Here is an 18,783-nt window from a genome sequence, read left to right on the forward strand (position 1 = left end):
TAGTTTTAATTTCTTTTAACCCAAACCTAATTTTTTCACAAGATAACTAAATTTCTCATCTCCTGTTTTCTAGCTGCAGAACTTTGAGGGAATTACTGCCTTCATTAGAATTATTTCAAAATTAGATACTAACTGAAGCCAATAGCAAAGTGAAAGCAGAGTTATTCCCTGGCTTTCTTGGCAGAATTTGATTTTATTCTACTTCTTAGGGAATCTGATATGTTCTCCTTCTGCTCTTCTTCCATTGTACATTTTCTCTGTTATTTTTCCCCATCCCTCTTTTGGGTCCTATGTTGGGGTGCAAGTCAGTTTTGGAGTTACAGAGTAGAATTATTTTAGTTTGTAACTTTTAAAGTTGATATATTGTGTACCATGTGCAGGTGAGGCCACATGGAGTGATTAGTGCTATTGTACAAGTCAAATATTTCTTTCAGACTTTTTTTTTTAAACCTGTGGTTGTTTGTATCTGTTTCTGGTCCACTTTACCTGCTCAAATCAAGGAGGGTGGAAACTGAATGGTTCAGTCCTGTACTAAGGAGATGTTACTCACAGTGCCCGAATGCTGTTTTGTTCACTGCTACGTACAGACCTCTCGTTATGCTTGGCACATAGTAGGTTGTTAATACATTGAACAGATTTTATTTTCACATTTTCAGATAACATTCTCAAAGTTGAACTGGCTTCTCATTATCATTATAAATGAAACAATGGTTCATAAATATCCATTTCATTTTTCATGAGAATATAAGTTCCTCATACTAGATCACTGAAGTCCCTTCAGGATGGTGTTCTGTTTGTCTGGGGTGAGATATTGAAGCAATGGGACTGGAGGAATAACTTGGTTAGGAGAAAGCTATGTTTTTATTCTAGGTTGGAGAAAATAATAAAAAGAATAGAAGTATTTATGATTTCTCATGTCTATCGATAAATAAGTTTGGAGTTGTCTAATAAATTAAATGATTTTATGTGATAACCTTATTTGTTGGTTCACACAAGTAGATTCACATACACACTTAAAAATACCTAACTATGGGGCTGGGATTGTAGCTTAGTGGTAGTGTGCTTGCTTAGCATGTGTGAGGTACAGGCACTGGGTTTGATCCTCAGCACCACATAAAAATAAAAGTATCGTGTCTGTTTACAACTAAAAAAAATTAAAAAAAAAAAACCAACTAACCTTTATTGGCTGTTTTTTTTTTTTAGAAATGAGCCAGGCACTGTGCTAAGTGCCTAACATTTTCTTATTTAATTCTCACAACAGCACTCTGAGATGGTACTCTTCCCCATTTTTACCTATTTGAAAGAGGGCTAATACCAAATATTAAGTAACATGCCCCAAAATGAACAATTCACAGATAGAGCTTCACTCTGAAACCATGATCCTCATCACTGTCCCTTTGTATTTGACTCTAAGACAAGTGTTGGAGAATGCAGAGTATTCTTTGTACTGGCCTGGAGGTTCCCTGTATTATTCTCTTTTGTGTATGTTTGGAAATCTTTATGATAAATTCAAACTGGCTGTCATTTGAATTTTGAACTTTAGGTTTGAATCCCAGCGTGAGTACTTACTAGCTGTGAAATCTAAATGTGTCTGACTTCAGCATTCTAAACTTCAGTGTCCTTATTTAAAAATAGGAATAATAGCTGGGTGCAGTGATGCATGCCTGTAATCCCAGTGACTGGGAGGCTAAGGCAGGAGGATTCTAAGTTCAAGGCCAGCCTCAGTAATATAACAAAACTGTCTCAAAATAATATATAAAAGGGCCAATGATGTAGCTCAGTTGTAGGACGTTCCTATGCTCAATCTCCTGTGCCACAAAGAATAAATGTTAATATTTAATAAATATAAATTAATTAATTTTATGTAATGGTCACATGAAATGAAACTTGTAAGACATTAAATGTATAGTGCCTATTCATTATAAGCAAGTGAGAATTAGTAATTATTAGCGTTTTCTTGGACAGTCTGATCACCATTACTGTTAATTATATCCAAGTTTATTGAGCACTTGGCAAACTAAGCATCGAGTGCTTTATGTGTCTTCTCAATTATCACAACCATCTTGCAAAAACAGATGGTATTCGCCCCACTAAAAACTAAGAAAATGAGGGGCTGGGGCTGGGGCTTAGTGTTAAAGTGCTTGCCTCGCATGTGTGAGGCACTTGATTTGATCCTCAGCACCACCTAAAAATAAATAAAGATACTGTGTGTTCATCTACAACTAAAAAAAAAAAAAAAAAAAAAAAAATTTAAAAAAAATACGAAAGTTGATACTAAAAGATACCAGAGAAGTTAAGGTCATACAGCTGAGTATGTTAGAACTGGGACTTGACTCCTGATTTTTTTGTTTTGTTTTGTTTTAGTAGTGGTTTTGGTAGTACTAGGGATTGAATCCTGGGCCTTGTGTATGCTAGGTAAGGACTATCTCCCAGACCCTTGAATACTGGTTTCATTTCAGAATGTATGTTAATTTATCTGATTTTTTTAATGCTTAGAAAATACAAATTTTATATATCAGGCTTTTATAGTTAAGGTTGTCCACAATCAGTTGACAAAATCTTCACATTAATTTCCAAATATAATTTTATTATACAGCATTATCTATAGCTCCTTTTTTACAAATTGACTGTGACTACTTCAATATACATGTTTTTGTTGTAAGTAGACAATTATTGGTTGCCATTTTAAAGTTATTCTAATAGTTCTTTAGTTCTCATTAGGTGCTTCTTTTGCTATTTTGCAGGTTGATATTGTTGTAGGCACCCCAGGAAGACTAGATGATTTGGTGTCAACTGGAAAGCTGAACTTATCTCAAGTTAGATTCCTGGTCCTGGATGAAGCTGTATGTTGAAATATAGTCATGCTTTCAAAAGAACTTTGTTTATGCTTTTTTAGATAAAATATGTAAAGTGAAAAAACACAATTCAGTCATGAGCTCACTAACTAGAGATAATAATAATTGTTAACAGTTTGGCCTATTTTCATCCATTCTTTATATTGATATAAATAGAATTGATACCTTCAACACTCCAGCATATAGGCACAGGCAACTTTCTTGTTAGGATGCCTAAAGCTTAGGAAATAATGCCAAGAGTTAATAAGTAGGATGGCATATTAAAAAGCTTCCATATAGCAAACAAAACAATTAGTTATATGGGGAAAAAGTTACAGAATGGGAGATAATCTTTGCTAGCTACTTTGCTTACAGATTATTAATGTCTAAAATATGTAAAGAACTCAAAAACCTTTACACCAAAAAATCAAATAACTCAATTAGTAAATAGAATAGATATGTCTCAAAAGAAGAAATACAAATGGCTTGCAAATATATGAAAAAATGTTCAACATCATTAGCAGTTAGGGAAATGCAAATCAAAACTACACTGAGATTTTATCTCACACCATTCAGCATGGTAGTCATCTAGAATACAAGCAATAATAAATGCTGGAGAGATTGTGGAGAAAAAGGAACACTTTTATACTGTTGGTGGGAATGTAAATTTGTATAACTACTTATGTAAGTCAGTATGGAAGCTCCTCAAAAGACTAGTCATGAAACCACCTTGCAACCCAGCTATACCACTCCGTGGTATTTGTCCTAAAGAGTTAAAGTGAACATACTACAGTGATATATGCATCCCCATGTTTATAGCAGCACAATTCATAATAGCCAAACCATGGAACCCACCTAGGTGTCCATTAATAGATGAATGCATAAATGAAATAGTATATAAACACAATGGAGTTTTATTCAGCCATAAAGAAGAATGAAAGTATGTCATTTGCAGGAAAATGGATAGAACTAGAGACCATTATGATAAGGGAAATAAACTAAATTCAGGTGGTCAAGGGTTGTATTTTTTTCTCTCATATATGGAAGCTAGAGAGGTAAAAGAAAAAGAAAGGTAGGGGTGGATCTCATGAAAATCAAAGGGAGATCAGTAGAGACCAAGGGGTGAGAAGTCGGGAGGAAAGGGGAAGTGTTGGGGAACGATATTGGCCCATTTATATTTTTATATTGGGTGCATGTACGATAAGTAACAACAATTCCATCATTATGTACAACTGTAATGTACCAATAAAATAATGTAGAAAAAGAAAATTCAGAATATTCTATCAGAAAAAAATACAGTTGACGCTTCATATCTGTACGTCCTGTGTCCATTAATTCAACTAATTTTGTGTGAAAAATATGTGAAAATACTGAGTAGGTATAGACTTTTTTCTTGTCAATGTCCCTAAGTAGTATGGTATAATAACTATGTACATGGCGTTTACATTACGTTTGTTGTAAGTAATCTAGAAATGTTTAAAGTACAGGGAGAATTGCATAGGTTCTATGCAAATGCTATGCCATTTTATATAAGGCACTAGCATATCCATGAATTTTGCTATCTGATGGGGGTCCTAGCCAAACACTTGTGGATACTGAGTGATGACTGTATTATTTTCAATAGTTGAAATCAAAATTTAAGGAATTTGGGAATTTTTAATTGTATGAATATTTCATGTCATATTTCATGTCATTATTTATAAAAAAAATTGAAGGCTATGTAATGATCTATTATGAAAATACTTCATGGGGCTGGGATTGTGGTAAAGCACTCACCTAGCACATATGAGGCTCTGGTTTTGATCCTCAGCACCACATAAAAATAAGATAAAGGTCATTGTGTACACCTACAACTAAAATAAATATTTAAAAAAAAGAAACTACTTCATGGTTTATTAAACCACTTTCATTACTAATTATGTGGGTAGATTTATTATTTACTTCAACTATTTCTTTGTCATAGTTACAAAATGTGGACCATCTGGAAGAACATAAGTGTATTTGAGGCTTTTGAGGCATTCTTCCAAATTATTTTTAGGATAGCTTGAACTAGTTAACTAGTTTTCTAACACTGGGGCTTTGCTTTTTATTTTTATTTTTGTAGTGCTGGAAATTGAACTCAGTGCCCTGAGCATGCCAGGCAAGTGCTCCTACCACTAAGCGATACCCCTAGCCCTGGCTTTTTTATTTTTTATATAAAAGTCATAGTCTTAAGGACATGTGTTAGAAGGTATTAACTCTTGTAGTCATTCTAAAATACTAGACTATGGTTTTGGATTGTTTATTGTAGATTTTCATGTGTAAGTAACAAAGAACTTGAAGTTGAATGTATGAATTGTCTGTAAATATCCAGTAAAGATAAGCCAGGTGCATTGATGCATGCCTGTCATTCTAGAGACTCAAGAGGCTAAGGCAGAAGGACTTCACATTTGAAGCCAGCCCCAGCAACTTAGACCTTGTGACAGAATATATAGTGCTGGGGGTGTAGCTCAGTGGTAGAGCACCCCTGGATTCAATTGCCAGTACTGCAGACAATAAAAACAATCACTTGAAAAATAAAGGGATATGTATGTATATGGTTTTATTGCCTTTAAATTTGATTTAGAAAAGAAAGGTTTCAGTGTGGATTAAAACTTGTTTTTCTTTGCTTGTCCTGCAGGATGGACTTCTTTCTCAAGGTTATTCTGATTTTATAAATAGAATGCACAGTCAAATTCCTCAGATTACCTCAGATGGAAAAAGACTTCAGGTATGAAATGACTAATACAGTTTTTAAATACATGTAGACGACTGTTAATGAAAAATCAAAATTTTTTTGTTTTAATATTTTCTGATTAACTATTTATAAAACATTTTCTTTGTTATTGGACTAAATAGTATACACAAAGGTAACAGTCTTAAAAGCTGCTTTTAGAATTTTGAGGAAATTTCTTAGATGTTACAGAAGACTACAAGTTCAAAAAACCTTACAGAGCTTTTTGGGTTTATTTTCCAGATTATTAGTACTGCTTCTTGTTTTAAGGAGAAATAACTTCAGCTATTGAAAAACAATTGCCTCCTTAGAAATTATTTCAGAAAATATTGCTCTTATTTTTCTCATCTTGTTCCCTTTAGAAGCATTTGAGAGGGAGAGGCTCTTGGGGGAGGAGGATAAATAGTAACCTGTGATTCTTGATTTTTAAAAACTTTTTATCTTACTTAGTTTTTCTAAGTCCTTGAGGAATTTGTATTTTCTTATTCTTAGGTGATTGTTTGCTCTGCTACTTTGCATTCTTTTGATGTAAAGAAACTCTCTGAGAAAATAATGCATTTTCCCACATGGGTTGATTTAAAAGGAGAAGATTCTGTTCCAGATACTGTACACCATGTTGTTGTCCCAGTGAATCCCAAAACTGACAGACTCTGGGAAAGGCTAGGAAAAAACCACATTAGAGTAAGTACTTTATAATATTAGTATTTGTATAGAATACAGCAACTCATAAATTAGTTAGCCTTGGACTCTTTAGTGCTGCTTAAGCCAATCAGATTTTGTACCAAAGAAAAGAGAAGTTCAAGACATTAAGTGTAAACCTTAGGCCTTTGAAAAGGCACTAAATAAATGATAAAGTAATAAATGTCATCCTTTATATTTCTCTGTATATAAAATTACTTTTGTGGGCTGGGATTGTGGCTCAGCGGTAGAGTGCTCACCTAGCACAGGTGGGACCCGGGTTCAATCCTCAGCACCACATAAAAAATAAAGGCATTGTGTTGTGTTTATCTACACCTAAAAAATAAATATTAAAAAAAAAAAAAGAGGTAAGACCTTGGTCTTTCCTTTTTAAAAAATTACTTTTGTGATCCACTTCTTTAATAACATTTTTATAAAAAGATCACATATACCTAATTTTATCAGTTATATGTAATGACTTCCATTTTTGAAAAATTTTAATAGGACCTTCATTATGTCCTCTTGATGTATCTTATTTTCCTAAAAATCAATTTCATGTGCCCATCTTTTCATTTTTCTCTACTGTTATTGTGTTTATCTTGATATAACAAGGACATACTTACTACAAGTGCACAAGAATCTGAAAAACACATTTGCATTTTTATTATTACATTTAAAATTGATTGGCTTAGACCTATAGTTAATGAAGTGTTTTCTGAATCTGAAGAATAATATTGCCTACACAGTATAGAGATGTATGTATGTCTGAGATACAATCTAAAGACAAATACAGTTCAGTTCTCCCTTTAAAAAAAACAAACCTGTTCTAAATATTTCCCATCTCTGTTTTTATTCCTTGCTTTTAATAGACTGATGATGTACATGCAAAAGATAATACAAGACCTGGTGCTAACAGTCCAGGTAAGTTGAAAGAATCGATAAAATGTGATAAAACATTTTAAAAATGAATTGGTTTGCTATCAAATTGATATCCTGTCTATTCTTATGAAGGATGTGAGGTTACCTACAAAATTAGAACAAGAAATTTAAAAATAAAAGCAACAATATTAATAAAGAAATGGGAAAAAAGCTAATACTAGTCAACTTAGAGAAATATTAATCACTGAATGTGGCTATTAGTCTCCTAGCATCTAAGTCACACATATTTGGATTATAGGATTCCCATCCATCTTAGAAAACCAGCAGGGTTCTCTGGAGATAGATTTTATATTGGCCCAGAAGTTGCAGAAGAAATATCATATCTAGGATACTGGGTAATAAAGATATCTTCAGCTACAACTGTGATAGAAGAATGATCTAATTTTGATTATTTATTAATTGATTTTTTTATGGTAAAGTATACATTATATAAAATTTACGATTTTAACTATTTTGGGTGCATGGTTTAGTGAAATTAAGCACATTTATATTGTACAGCCGTCACCACCATCCATCTTGAGAACTTTTCCATATTCCCAAAGTGAAACCCTTTAAATATTATCAGTTTCTAAAAAGCCTAACATTAAATCTCAACTTGATGCAGAGCTAAGACACTTAGTTTTTCATATAATATTTCAAAAATTTATGAAAGCACATCAGGGTATATGGATGGTACTGAAACCTTAAAGAACATCTCAAACCCATGCATACCTGACATCAGGTGTCTGTAGTGGATCATGGCCAGGCATCAGACTGCATTGACTTCTAACTTGAGTTCACTTCCAGGTTTGCAACATATAAAGGTGAATTATCTGAAATTGTGATTAAAGAGAGTTACTTTGAGCTCAGTTTTATGTACAACTCCAAATTTGCATGATATATGCCCAGTTATTCCTGCCTGTTTGAGAGGACCAGTGACACCACTAATATAGCATGATATCATTCTATTATTTTGGAATACATTTTATAAAATTCCAATTTTTACTCTTTCCTGTATTTTCCTTGTAAACATTTTGCAAAGTTTATACTACAATTAGAGATGACCAGTGAGGTCATAAAAATAGATTGGGCCATTTAATTAAAATCTTGTATTAGACAGTTGAGGAGTAAAAACTACGTAGCACAACTTCACACTGAAAAAGAAATTTGGAGAATGGTATCTAAGAAATTAGTAACTATGTTTGATGTTATGGTTTTTATTACATAGAGTGAATATGAACTTCCTGTTATTAAGATTGGTTTAGAAAGCATATTCATCATCTTTAAGAAGGGTTAAAATAATTGGATAAACATTTATGAAGCATTTAGAGAAGTTAATGCAGGGCAGATTATGACTAGTTCTCCATGGAAGATAGGAACAAAGTTGTGGTGTGAGCATATATTTCTGTTAATGTGTGAGTGTATGTGTATGGTGTACGTTTGTTTCCTCATAAGAGGTATGATTAGGGCTGTTTGTGTACCCTATAAAGTAGCATTAAGAGGTATGATGAGGGCTGTTTGTGTACCCTATAAAGTAGCATTAAAAGTATTAAACAAAAATAAATGAATGAATGGATTTACTATTTCACTTCTAATATTTTTGTTGTGATGATATTCAAGAGATGTGGTCTGAAGCTATTAAAATCCTGAAGGGGGAGTATGCTGTCCGAGCAATCAAGGAACACAAGATGGATCAAGCAATTATCTTCTGTAGAACCAAAATTGACTGTGATAATTTGGAGCAGTATTTTATGCAACAGGGAGGAGGTAATATTTCCTCACTTGAAATAAATTGTGTTTATTTCCTCATTTAATAGCTTACTAGTTTTACTAGTTTCCATCATGCAATCTAGAACACATGCATAGAATTTAGAACAGTGACAGTACATTTTATCTATGTTTTTCCAGGACTTTTCCCTATGATAAGTCCTAGAAAGAACAATCAGAGAATTTTCCACATGGGTACCTCTTCTTTATAAGGAACTTGAATCACCTAAGGCCCTTGTATCAAGAGGAATGTACAGTGACTGATTATTATTAAAATTTGAAGTGTAATCACCAAAATAATAAAGTGTATATCTTCTAAACTTGGAAAAGGTGAATGTGCATAAAACCTTCCAAGCAAGGCTAAGAAAGGAAAAGGAGAAATATGAAAAAAAGGATGGCTAGAAATTACAGAGTAATATCAATCATGGAAAAAATGTAAATACATGAGTAAAAACTCTATCGGTCGACTAAAATATTTTGCTAAAAAGAATAGAATATTAAATTGGATGAAACTTGGTTGTATGCTGTTTAACACTTAGTTTTTGCAAGGACTGGGAGCAACTGAAGTACTCTTACATTGTTTGTGAGAATATTAATGGTATAACCACATTTGAAAAAGTCCTTCAGTCTTTTGTAAAATTAAACATTTCTATCTTATGGTCTAGCAATTTACTTCTAAGCATTTACCCAAGACAGGTGGAAATACATATTAATAAACTATGTATAAGAATGGTTATAGCAGTTTTAATAGTCTGAAACTGAAAACACACTAAAAGCAATTAAAATGGAATGCAGTACTAGTAGACATAGTATGATTGGATTTCAGGATCATGATTAACGAAGGAATTCTTACGTAAGAGTATTTATAAATCAACTTAAGTGAAATTTGGGAATAGTCAAAGTGAATCCATTGTGAAAGAAAAATTAGAGCAATGGTTGCCCACAGGAGGGTGGGAGCAGAGGTTGAAAAAGAACATGAGAAGCATGGTGTTAAAGGTAAGAGAATCTGTTAAAGGTAAGACTTGGACATTTCTTTGTGTGAGTTTTACCTCAAAAGGAAAAAACTAAAGTGAATACTAAAGTAGTTAATGTACCCGTACTGAACTGTGTACTTAGTCTAATTTACATTGAAATGTGTCAGAAATGTAAAGATGAATTGATGAAAGGTTACAAGCCGGACTGATATGTCTATTTCTCTTGCAGATTAGGAAGGGTAGCTTAAAATGTTCTTAAAAGCAAATCAATTTTAATGCTTCATGGAGTTTAAATTTAATGGCATTTTGCCTGTGACAGAAATTGTGTTAATCGTGGTTTATGGCAAGTTGGGGTGTAGATTTTCATAGAATTACATGGTAATATCAAAGTCTGAATTTTATTGATTTGTCAACATAGTCTTAGGCTATATTTTCCAAGGTCAAATGGTATGTGTTTTTCACCAGGACCTGATAAAAAAGGACACCAGTTCTCATGTGTTTGTCTTCATGGTGATAGAAAGCCTCATGAGAGAAAGCAAAACCTGGAACGATTTAAGGTAATTAATGTTTAGTGGTTATCTATATTTTCTTGCAACAAGAATTTTCAGTTTAAGAAAGTTTTAATTAAATTCTTCTAGGAAGATATGTTTAAAGTATCATTGGATAAGTGATGAGCCTGTTTTAAAAATTTTAGTAATAATACTTGTAGAGAACATAATTTGTAGATTAGTTGAAGAAAAGTATTACAGTATAGTTTTATAGAATTAAATATATTTGCTTTGGAATTGTTTAAGGTTTTCAGTTGTGCTTATAGCATGCAAATGGGTCACAGAGCTCTTGTGGCAGGGCTCTAGCCATTAGAACTGAAAGATCAGTAATTACTGCTTACAAACATTCTTCTTCATTTACCAGTGTGTTATCCCTGTGTACAGTAATTACTTTCCTGTAGTGAGAAAAGGTGAAAGCACTGGGCCTAGGAGTGTTGGGTTTTATTTCTATGCCCAGCATGATTAGACGTGGGTATTAAAACCTATCGCCTGGCCTCATTTCAGCATGTGTGCCACCCTTGTCCCTCCTAGGGATTGTGCTAGACCAAGTGTTGGTACACTCACTCTTCTTCCCTTCTCTAAATCTCTTCTTTTTGTTTTCCTTTGGTACCAGGGATTGCTTACCCACTGAGGCACATCCTCAGTCCTTTTTATTTTTTATTTTGAGATGGGTTCTCACTAAGTTGCTTAGGGCCTTGTTAAGTTACTGAAGCTGGCTTTGAACCTGTGATCCTTCTGCCCCAGTCTTCCGAGCTGCTGGGATTAAAGGTGTACACCACCATGCCTGGCTTCCTTCTCTAAATCTCTTAATTTTGCCAGGCATAAGTGACATTCAGCAGATAATTTGTATTTTGTTGGTGAGTTCTGGGGGCCCACTCCCTATTTTCTTCTCTGTTGGATTTCATCTCCTATCACAAAAAGTGAAACTTTAAGATAATATATCTAGTAGTCTGGTTTTATTTTATTTTTTATTGGTGCATTATAATTATATATAGTAGTGTGATTCATTGTTACATATTTGAACATGCACATGCTATTACTATAATTTGTTTAGTTAGTATCATTCCTCAGTATTTTCCTTTTCCCTCCCCTTCTTTCTGGATGGATCAATTGAGTTTTTTGTACTGGGGACTGAACCCAGGAGCACTGTTACATCCCTATACTTTTTTATTTTTGAGATGGGGGTCTCACTGAGTTGCTTAGGGCCTCACTACATTGCTGAGTCTGGCCTCAAATTTGCCATTGTCCTCCCTCAGCCTCCTCAGTTGCTGGGATTATAGGCATGTACCACCATGCCTAGCTAGATTTATAATACAGAAGTAAATACAAATCTTATGTATGTACATTTTACAAAAAAACTGCAAGACTTGCTCCAGTACATTACGAGTATCTGAACCTCTATTCCCTAACATGTAGTTAGTAGAGATCTTATTTAGTGGATAGTATTTGCTTTTATCTTTTAGTGTATTTATTTACAGATTATTTTTTTCTCTCTAATCTCTTTAGAAAGGAGACGTGAGATTCTTGATTTGCACAGATGTAGCTGCTAGAGGAATTGATATCCATGGTGTTCCTTATGGTAAAAAGAAACTTTATGCCTACAGTTTAAATTTTATGAAATCTAAAGTTATTTAATATTTTGGAAAAATTTTTAAATTAATGGCAATTGGTAATAATTATTCTTATTTGTAGTTATAAATGTCACCCTGCCTGATGAAAAGCAAAACTATGTACACCGAATTGGCAGAGTAGGCAGAGCTGAAAGGTACTGCTATAATCCCCAACCCCCCCTTTTAAGTGCCTATGCTTTAGGAATAAAGTCTAAAAAACGCTTTAAAAATCTTTCAGGATGGGTCTGGCCATTTCCCTGGTGGCAACAGAAAAAGAAAAGGTAATCTTTTCAGTGCTCTGTTATCCTTATGTGTGAGTTGTGATTTCAGATGTTGGAAATAAAAGCAGTTTGGGTTTCTATTTAGAATGGATTTAGTTGCAAATGGAATATAAATGAACTTTTTATGGCATCTTTATATTCACTGAATAGACAAATAATAAGATGAGAGTTAGATAGGAAAAATGCAAAATATGATTTTCCCTAATAGCCTTAATGTAATTATTTTAACCAAAAGTATGTAAACACTCTGGCATGGTGCCATAGAACACTTTGGGACATTATGTAACTTTGTTTTGATATAATTTCAAATTTATAGAAAAGTTGTAATTGTAAGGTACTCCCATGTACATCTCCTGCTCAAATTCACTAGTTGTACATTAGCTTTATTGTTTTCTTTGAGAAAATATACCTTTTTTTGATAATAATCTTGATACAGCATTCTCTAGTATTTTTTCACCCTTGTTTTATCTGAGAATTTAACTACATTCATTTAGGAAAACTTTTTTCTCAAAAGACTCAGGTATATTTAATTAATGGATTGCACTAGTAATTGGATAGCAAACAATCTATTTTTCTAGTGCCTTAAGAAAATTTTCAAAAAAAAGTTTAGAGTAAAATATTTAGCATGTTTCTATGTCTGTATATATTTATGTTTTTTTCTTTATTGTAGGTTTGGTACCATGTATGTAGCAATCGTGGAAAAGGGTGTTACAATACGAGACTCAAGGAAGATGGTGGCTGTACCATTTGGTACAATGAGATGCAGGTGAGGCTTTGGACGATACTCACAGAAAGCTTACTAAAGTTGGTAAAATAGACTACATTTATCCAGAAAAGCTGTAGCTCAGCTTTTATTGTCAGTTATGAGGAAGAGTAGTGAGTGGTTGGTTGTGTTGGTAGTAGTTGGTAAATCATAATTATGAGCCCATCTCTTCAGAAGTCTAATTTCCATTGATAGCAAGCATTTTAGCTTTCCCAGTTTTATTTAATGCTGTTAAAATTTAAGTCTGTAAGAGTAAAGTTTCTATTTGGAAATATTTTACTTTTCTCTTCTTAGCTTCTCTCTGAGATAGAAGAACACCTGAACTGCACCATTTCTCAGGTTGAGCCGGATATCAAGGTTCCAGTGGATGAATTTGATGGAAAAGTTACCTATGGTCAAAAGAGGGCTGCTGGTGGTAAGCTTTGAATTACTCTAAAGTCTTTTCTAATGTGGGTGAGCCCTTTTTGAACTTCAGTTTATGAAGAGAATAATTTCAGCTCATTATGTTAAGAGTAGGTTATCAGCATATTAATCATTCCCTCCTTAGCACTTCTCTACACTTGTCTTGCAGCGTTTTTCTATTGTGTGGGCTATATGTGAATGGGGAACAGCAGCTCTAGCTATTTCTTTTGCAGTGTTAATGTCATAAGAATACTTGAACTTTTTATGGAATTAATAGGAAACAACAGTATAATATGTGATTTTGCACAAAGAAACAGATGCCTTTAACTTAAATAGTTTCACTATTCTCTTTGCATGGAATGCCCTTCACTAACTTGTAGCTGAAAACTTGAGTCAGGCTAACCAAGTGGTTTGTAAACCAAGGGAGTGGAGGCCAGGGGTGTCCGGTGGCTGATAGTGAGGCCTAATCCTTTATTTATATCAAAATAATTGATTTGACATTTTAAAACCTGAATGTTCTGGAGTTAACATGCCAAGTAATACATTTTTAGTGATAGAAGCGATGTTTAAAGCAATAGAATTGAGCCAAACTATTGCCAACAAGTGTTTCAAGCATGCATTTACATTGCTTTCTGATTTCTGTGTGTGATGCAGGTGGAAACTATAAAGGCCATGTGGATATTTTGGCACCTACCGTTCAAGAGTTGGCTGCCCTTGAAAAGGAGGCACAGACATCTTTCCTGCATCTTGGCTACCTTCCTAACCAGCTGTTCAGAACCTTCTGATTTTCATGTGTACTGAATAAGATTTGAATACTAAGTCAGTAGTCTTAAAACTCTAAAACAGTTGTACTGCTTCCAAGTAGCAGTATATATAGTAACTTAAGCTATTAATGCTAACTCTTGCATGTCAAGAAACATTAGTCTTAGAAATTCTTCATAAAATGGCAACCTAATGACAATAAATTTGACCACTATATTTTCATGAAGGTTTGTGTCTTATTTTAAAGTTATATTGATTCCCCCCCACACTTTTAAAGTATGCTGCAGGCTTATGAAGAGAATTAAGTTTATGGATATGTGAATTTGGCCAAAGATCATATGAAACTACTAGCAGATGTCCTAAGAATAAGGTCTTTCCCTGGGAGTGGTCCTGATGGATGATCTTCAGATGGTTAAGGCTGTCTGGGTGCAAGTTCAGCTGGAGGAGAGTTGTGATGTGAAAGAAAATGGGGTGATACCAAGGTGGAAGGAGGACAGCCCAGTTAGTTTGGAAACCTGGAGGATCCTGGGGGTTAGAAGAAGTTCCGTGTCTGTGAAGATGTATCTGAAGGATTACCTTCCTTTTAAGAACCTTTTTTTCCAGATGATATGTACCCTGGAAAATAAAACTAATATGCTAACCCTCTACTATGTCTTAAAATTAATCTCAGTTCTTTGGAATTACTTCCTTAAATGCCATAGGGAAAGAAATTTAAATACATACATTTGAATTGTTCTTTTGTACTGAGTGTGTATTGTCACTGGGGATTGAGCTCCCAGCCTGCTAGGCAAGCACTGTCACTGAGCTATATTCCTAGTCTTAGTTTATAAAGGGGTTTTTGGGAGGCTACTACTCTTGCCTTACTGTTTCCTCAAGAACACAGGCTGTTGTAATTTCTCATATGATGTTTTTCGAATCTTTTAGTACTGAAATATTTTTTCACTCAAGCAAAATCTTGAGTGAAACTCAATATATAAATAGATGAAGGCTCTATTGGGAAAATCATTACCTGGTAAATCGAGCTCAGAGCCTGTGAGAAGTGATTTGAGAATACCATTCTGTCGCTTAATCTGTGGACCACTTTCTTTGGAGATATCTTAGAACTACTATAACACATCTCACAGCTATATACCAACAACTCTTTGCAGTGCTTACCTCATTAATCACTGCTTTAGAAATGGATTTTTAACAGACATACAACAACAAAGAAAAGGTTGAAGTTCACATTGCTTAAATATCAGAACTGAAAGAATCTTTCTGATCATCCTTTTCATTTCCTTGTTTTATTGGTGTAAGAATTGGGTTTAGAGAAATGCATGTTCATATGGTCTGGTTTTTGGAGCTGGAAACAGAATTTGGGTTTCCTAGTTCCAACATTTATCTTCATATGCCACCATTGGAAGATGATTCTCAAGTTTGAATGGGCAATCCAGAGAGGAGTGCTCTGAGAGAATTGGTGGTATGAAGAAGGTTGTTGAGTTTGCCTTTGTCAGATTGCCATCCAGCTAGAAACACCCAGGGAACAACTTTCACACAAGGAATCCACACGTAATCGATCAGAAGAGGGGTTGTATGGAGCCCTGTCTTCTTTCTTTCCACCCATGTCACCATAAATTCTTCTCTTTACTCTTAGTCCTGCTTCATATGTTAATTCTTTCTGGTCTCTGCATTGGTACTAAGGATGCAAATAATTGTTCAAGTCTGGTTAAGATGTGGTCATTGAGCCTGAGAGATGTCGATTGTCTCCCTTTTTCCTTCAAGTATAGGAACTTCCTGGGTTTTAGTTGGGAATACCTTTCTGAGGATCTGGTCAGTGGTATATGAGTTGAAGTGATGTGTACAACTTCTAGGCCTCATCCCTCAACCTGCCCTTTCCTTCCTCCTACACACTGGAACTTAAGTGATGTCAGCCAATTACCACTATTAGAAGAGTGTCCTACTTGGGGAATGAGAGAGCAGTAAGACAGAAGGGATCTGACTGACCTTGGGGAAGAGAGCTGCCCACCCTCTTGGACTGCCTTTTACAATAATTTGGTCTGATCCGAGTTGCTGCATGTTTAGGTCTCTGTTAGAGAACTTTAGCCTCTGCCCCAACTAATACAGAGCATTAGAGGCCCTCAAAATCTGGAAAATGTTTAATGTTAACTTTGAGGTGGTGTTATTTCTAACTCATAGCTTCAGCTTTGTTCCTTCTACAGTGCAAAAACTAATAAATGTACCCACAGTAGGGGCTGGGGTTGTGGCTCATCGATAGTGCGCTCCCCTAGCACGTGTGAGGTACTGGTTCAATCCTCAGCACCACATAAAAATAAATAAATAAAATAAAGGTATTGTTTCCAACTACAACTTAAAAAAAAAAAAAATGACCTCACAAGTTTGGTGCCTGTCTCCTCTCTAGGCAGAAACACAGAGGCTCACTCCATCTTCAACATATGCTAACCTAGCCTTGGGAGCCTTGGCACAATCCTTCTGCTCACCTACCTAGTCTTTCATTTGCTCTTTATTCAGGTTTTGACTGCTAGAGTTATACTCTCACAGTGACAAAAGTGGCCTTAAGTTTAGGGATTTTTTTTGTGGTGATGGGAAGGCTATTTCTAATGTGTTCTGCTCTAACTCAGATTTACTTCTTTCCTGTATTGCTAATCTGGAAGATACTTTGAGCTCCTTATGAAGACAGCCTTCCTTGAGAGAGCATAGAAAAACTAATTCAAAGACAACTGCTTTTATAGCTTAGGGATTTTGCTTTAAGAAAATAGATTCTAGGGGCTGGGGTTGTAATTCAGTGGTAGAGTGCTTGCCTAGCACATATGAGGCCCTGGATTCAATCCTCAGCACCACATATAAATAAATAAAGTCATTCTGTTTATCTACAACTAAAACTATAAAAAAGAAAACATATTCTAAAGGATTCGAATTAATGGCCTTAGATTTAAGATTGCCAAAACCTTTCTATACCTTATCCTTAACATTCCTTTTCCTGTTATAAATAGAAATGTGGAAACTTCAAATTAGAGTAATTCCCATCCCTCCCTACTTTTTATTAATTATTATTTTTGTGTGTGTGGGGGGGTGGATTCTGGGGATTGAACCAGAGTTGCTGTACCACTGAGCTACATCCCCAACCCTGTGTATTTTTTATTTTGAGACAGGGGTCTTGCCAAGTTCCCCAGGCTAGCCTCAAGCTTGTGATCCTCCTGCTTCATTTTCTTAAGTAGCTGGGATTATAGGCATGTGCCACTGTGCCTGGCCCTTCCTACTTTTTATTTAATTTTCACTACCAGAGAAAGTAGTTACTGCTAACATTTTGGATTGTTTCTGTTTGGGGTAAATGTTTTGGTATATGGTTTAGATCATATTACATATATAATTTTGTATCTTCATTTAACATAAGTATTTCTTTCATTGGCTGCATGATCCATTGATGGTGCTGTGCTTTATGCCCATTGCACTCCTAGTGATCATGAGCATTGAAGTGAATTGAAAAGGATTTTCAGGATATTCGGCCTACATTTGAATCTGCCTCTGACCCACACTAGCAGTATGACAGAAGGTGAGGTTGTTGGCCAGCTAAGCTTTGGTTTCTTTATGAAGATGGTGAAAATAATTTGCATTATTCAGCATTATGTTAAGTATTCAACAAAATGAAGAGAGCTACTCATCCATATTTTGTAGTATTTACACTCCTTTTTTCCTGTGTTACACATAGTATTGCAGGGAATATCTTCTGTCTTACGGATTGTTTCTTAAACTTGAATCCTAGAAATTGTATTGTTAAACAGTCAGAGTGGTAGCAACATTTTTCAGAGTCCATACTAATTCCTTTCTGAAAGGGTTGTGTTGATTGACATTCACACTAACAATATATGAAGAATCTGTACAATTTACAACTTGAATTGTAACTTGTTGCATTCATATGGCGTGTGAATTAGTGCTGGCAGATGGAGGTCGTCTCACGTCTTACATGGACTGCTTACCACGTGACTCCCCCCAGCCCTCCATTATGTGTACCCTCTCCATCATATTACATTACAAACCAGAACCCAGACTTGTTTTAAATAAGGTTGCAGCCATCTTTCTTTCTTTTTTTCCATTTCTTTCTTTTTTTTTTTTTTTTTGGTAGAAATGCATGTGATAATGATTCAGAACTGCCCAGATTAAAAGAGTTGGTTCCCTGCCAGTTCTAAATGGGCAAAACCATTTAATCATATTCCTTGCCTTATTCTAACTTAAAAAGGAACTATGCACTTCGTTAAAGTTTGAGATATGTGAAATATAGGAAATGTATAGGTAAATGTAAACAAGATTTGGGGCAGGCTGCCTTCCACTAGTCTTTTGCCTGTTGATTGTTTCTAAAGTAGTACCAGGGATTTTTTCCAAGTGACTGTATTTAGGGGGAAAAAGGAATATTTGTTAGAAGGGAAAAAATGTAGTGGAACAGGAAGGAAAGGGAGGGATACTATTTTGCTGCTCCAAAGTAATTGATAGAGGATTCCT

At 34.7% G+C, this 18,783-nt stretch overlaps 1 protein-coding gene across 1 annotated transcript in view; it reads left to right on the forward strand.

Annotated features, from left to right (window-relative positions):
• The window catches only part of Ddx1 (DEAD-box helicase 1), a 36,975-nt gene extending 22,470 nt beyond the window's left edge, over positions 1-14,505 (forward strand). Inside the window, exons 15-26 of the mRNA XM_026394675.2 lie at positions 2,745-2,843; positions 5,494-5,583; positions 6,079-6,267; positions 7,134-7,185; positions 8,803-8,949; positions 10,389-10,480; positions 11,978-12,050; positions 12,164-12,236; positions 12,320-12,362; positions 13,033-13,128; positions 13,420-13,540; positions 14,182-14,505. Of these exons, the coding sequence (XP_026250460.1) occupies positions 2,745-2,843; positions 5,494-5,583; positions 6,079-6,267; positions 7,134-7,185; positions 8,803-8,949; positions 10,389-10,480; positions 11,978-12,050; positions 12,164-12,236; positions 12,320-12,362; positions 13,033-13,128; positions 13,420-13,540; positions 14,182-14,312 (1,206 nt within the window). The 3' untranslated portion in view covers positions 14,313-14,505. The remainder of the gene's footprint in view (positions 1-2,744; positions 2,844-5,493; positions 5,584-6,078; positions 6,268-7,133; positions 7,186-8,802; positions 8,950-10,388; positions 10,481-11,977; positions 12,051-12,163; positions 12,237-12,319; positions 12,363-13,032; positions 13,129-13,419; positions 13,541-14,181) is intronic.
• The last annotated feature ends 4,278 nt before the right edge of the window (positions 14,506-18,783 follow it).

Source organism: Urocitellus parryii, chromosome 12, assembly GCF_045843805.1.
Source record: "Urocitellus parryii isolate mUroPar1 chromosome 12, mUroPar1.hap1, whole genome shotgun sequence".
Classification (NCBI taxonomy): domain Eukaryota; kingdom Metazoa; phylum Chordata; class Mammalia; order Rodentia; family Sciuridae; genus Urocitellus; species Urocitellus parryii.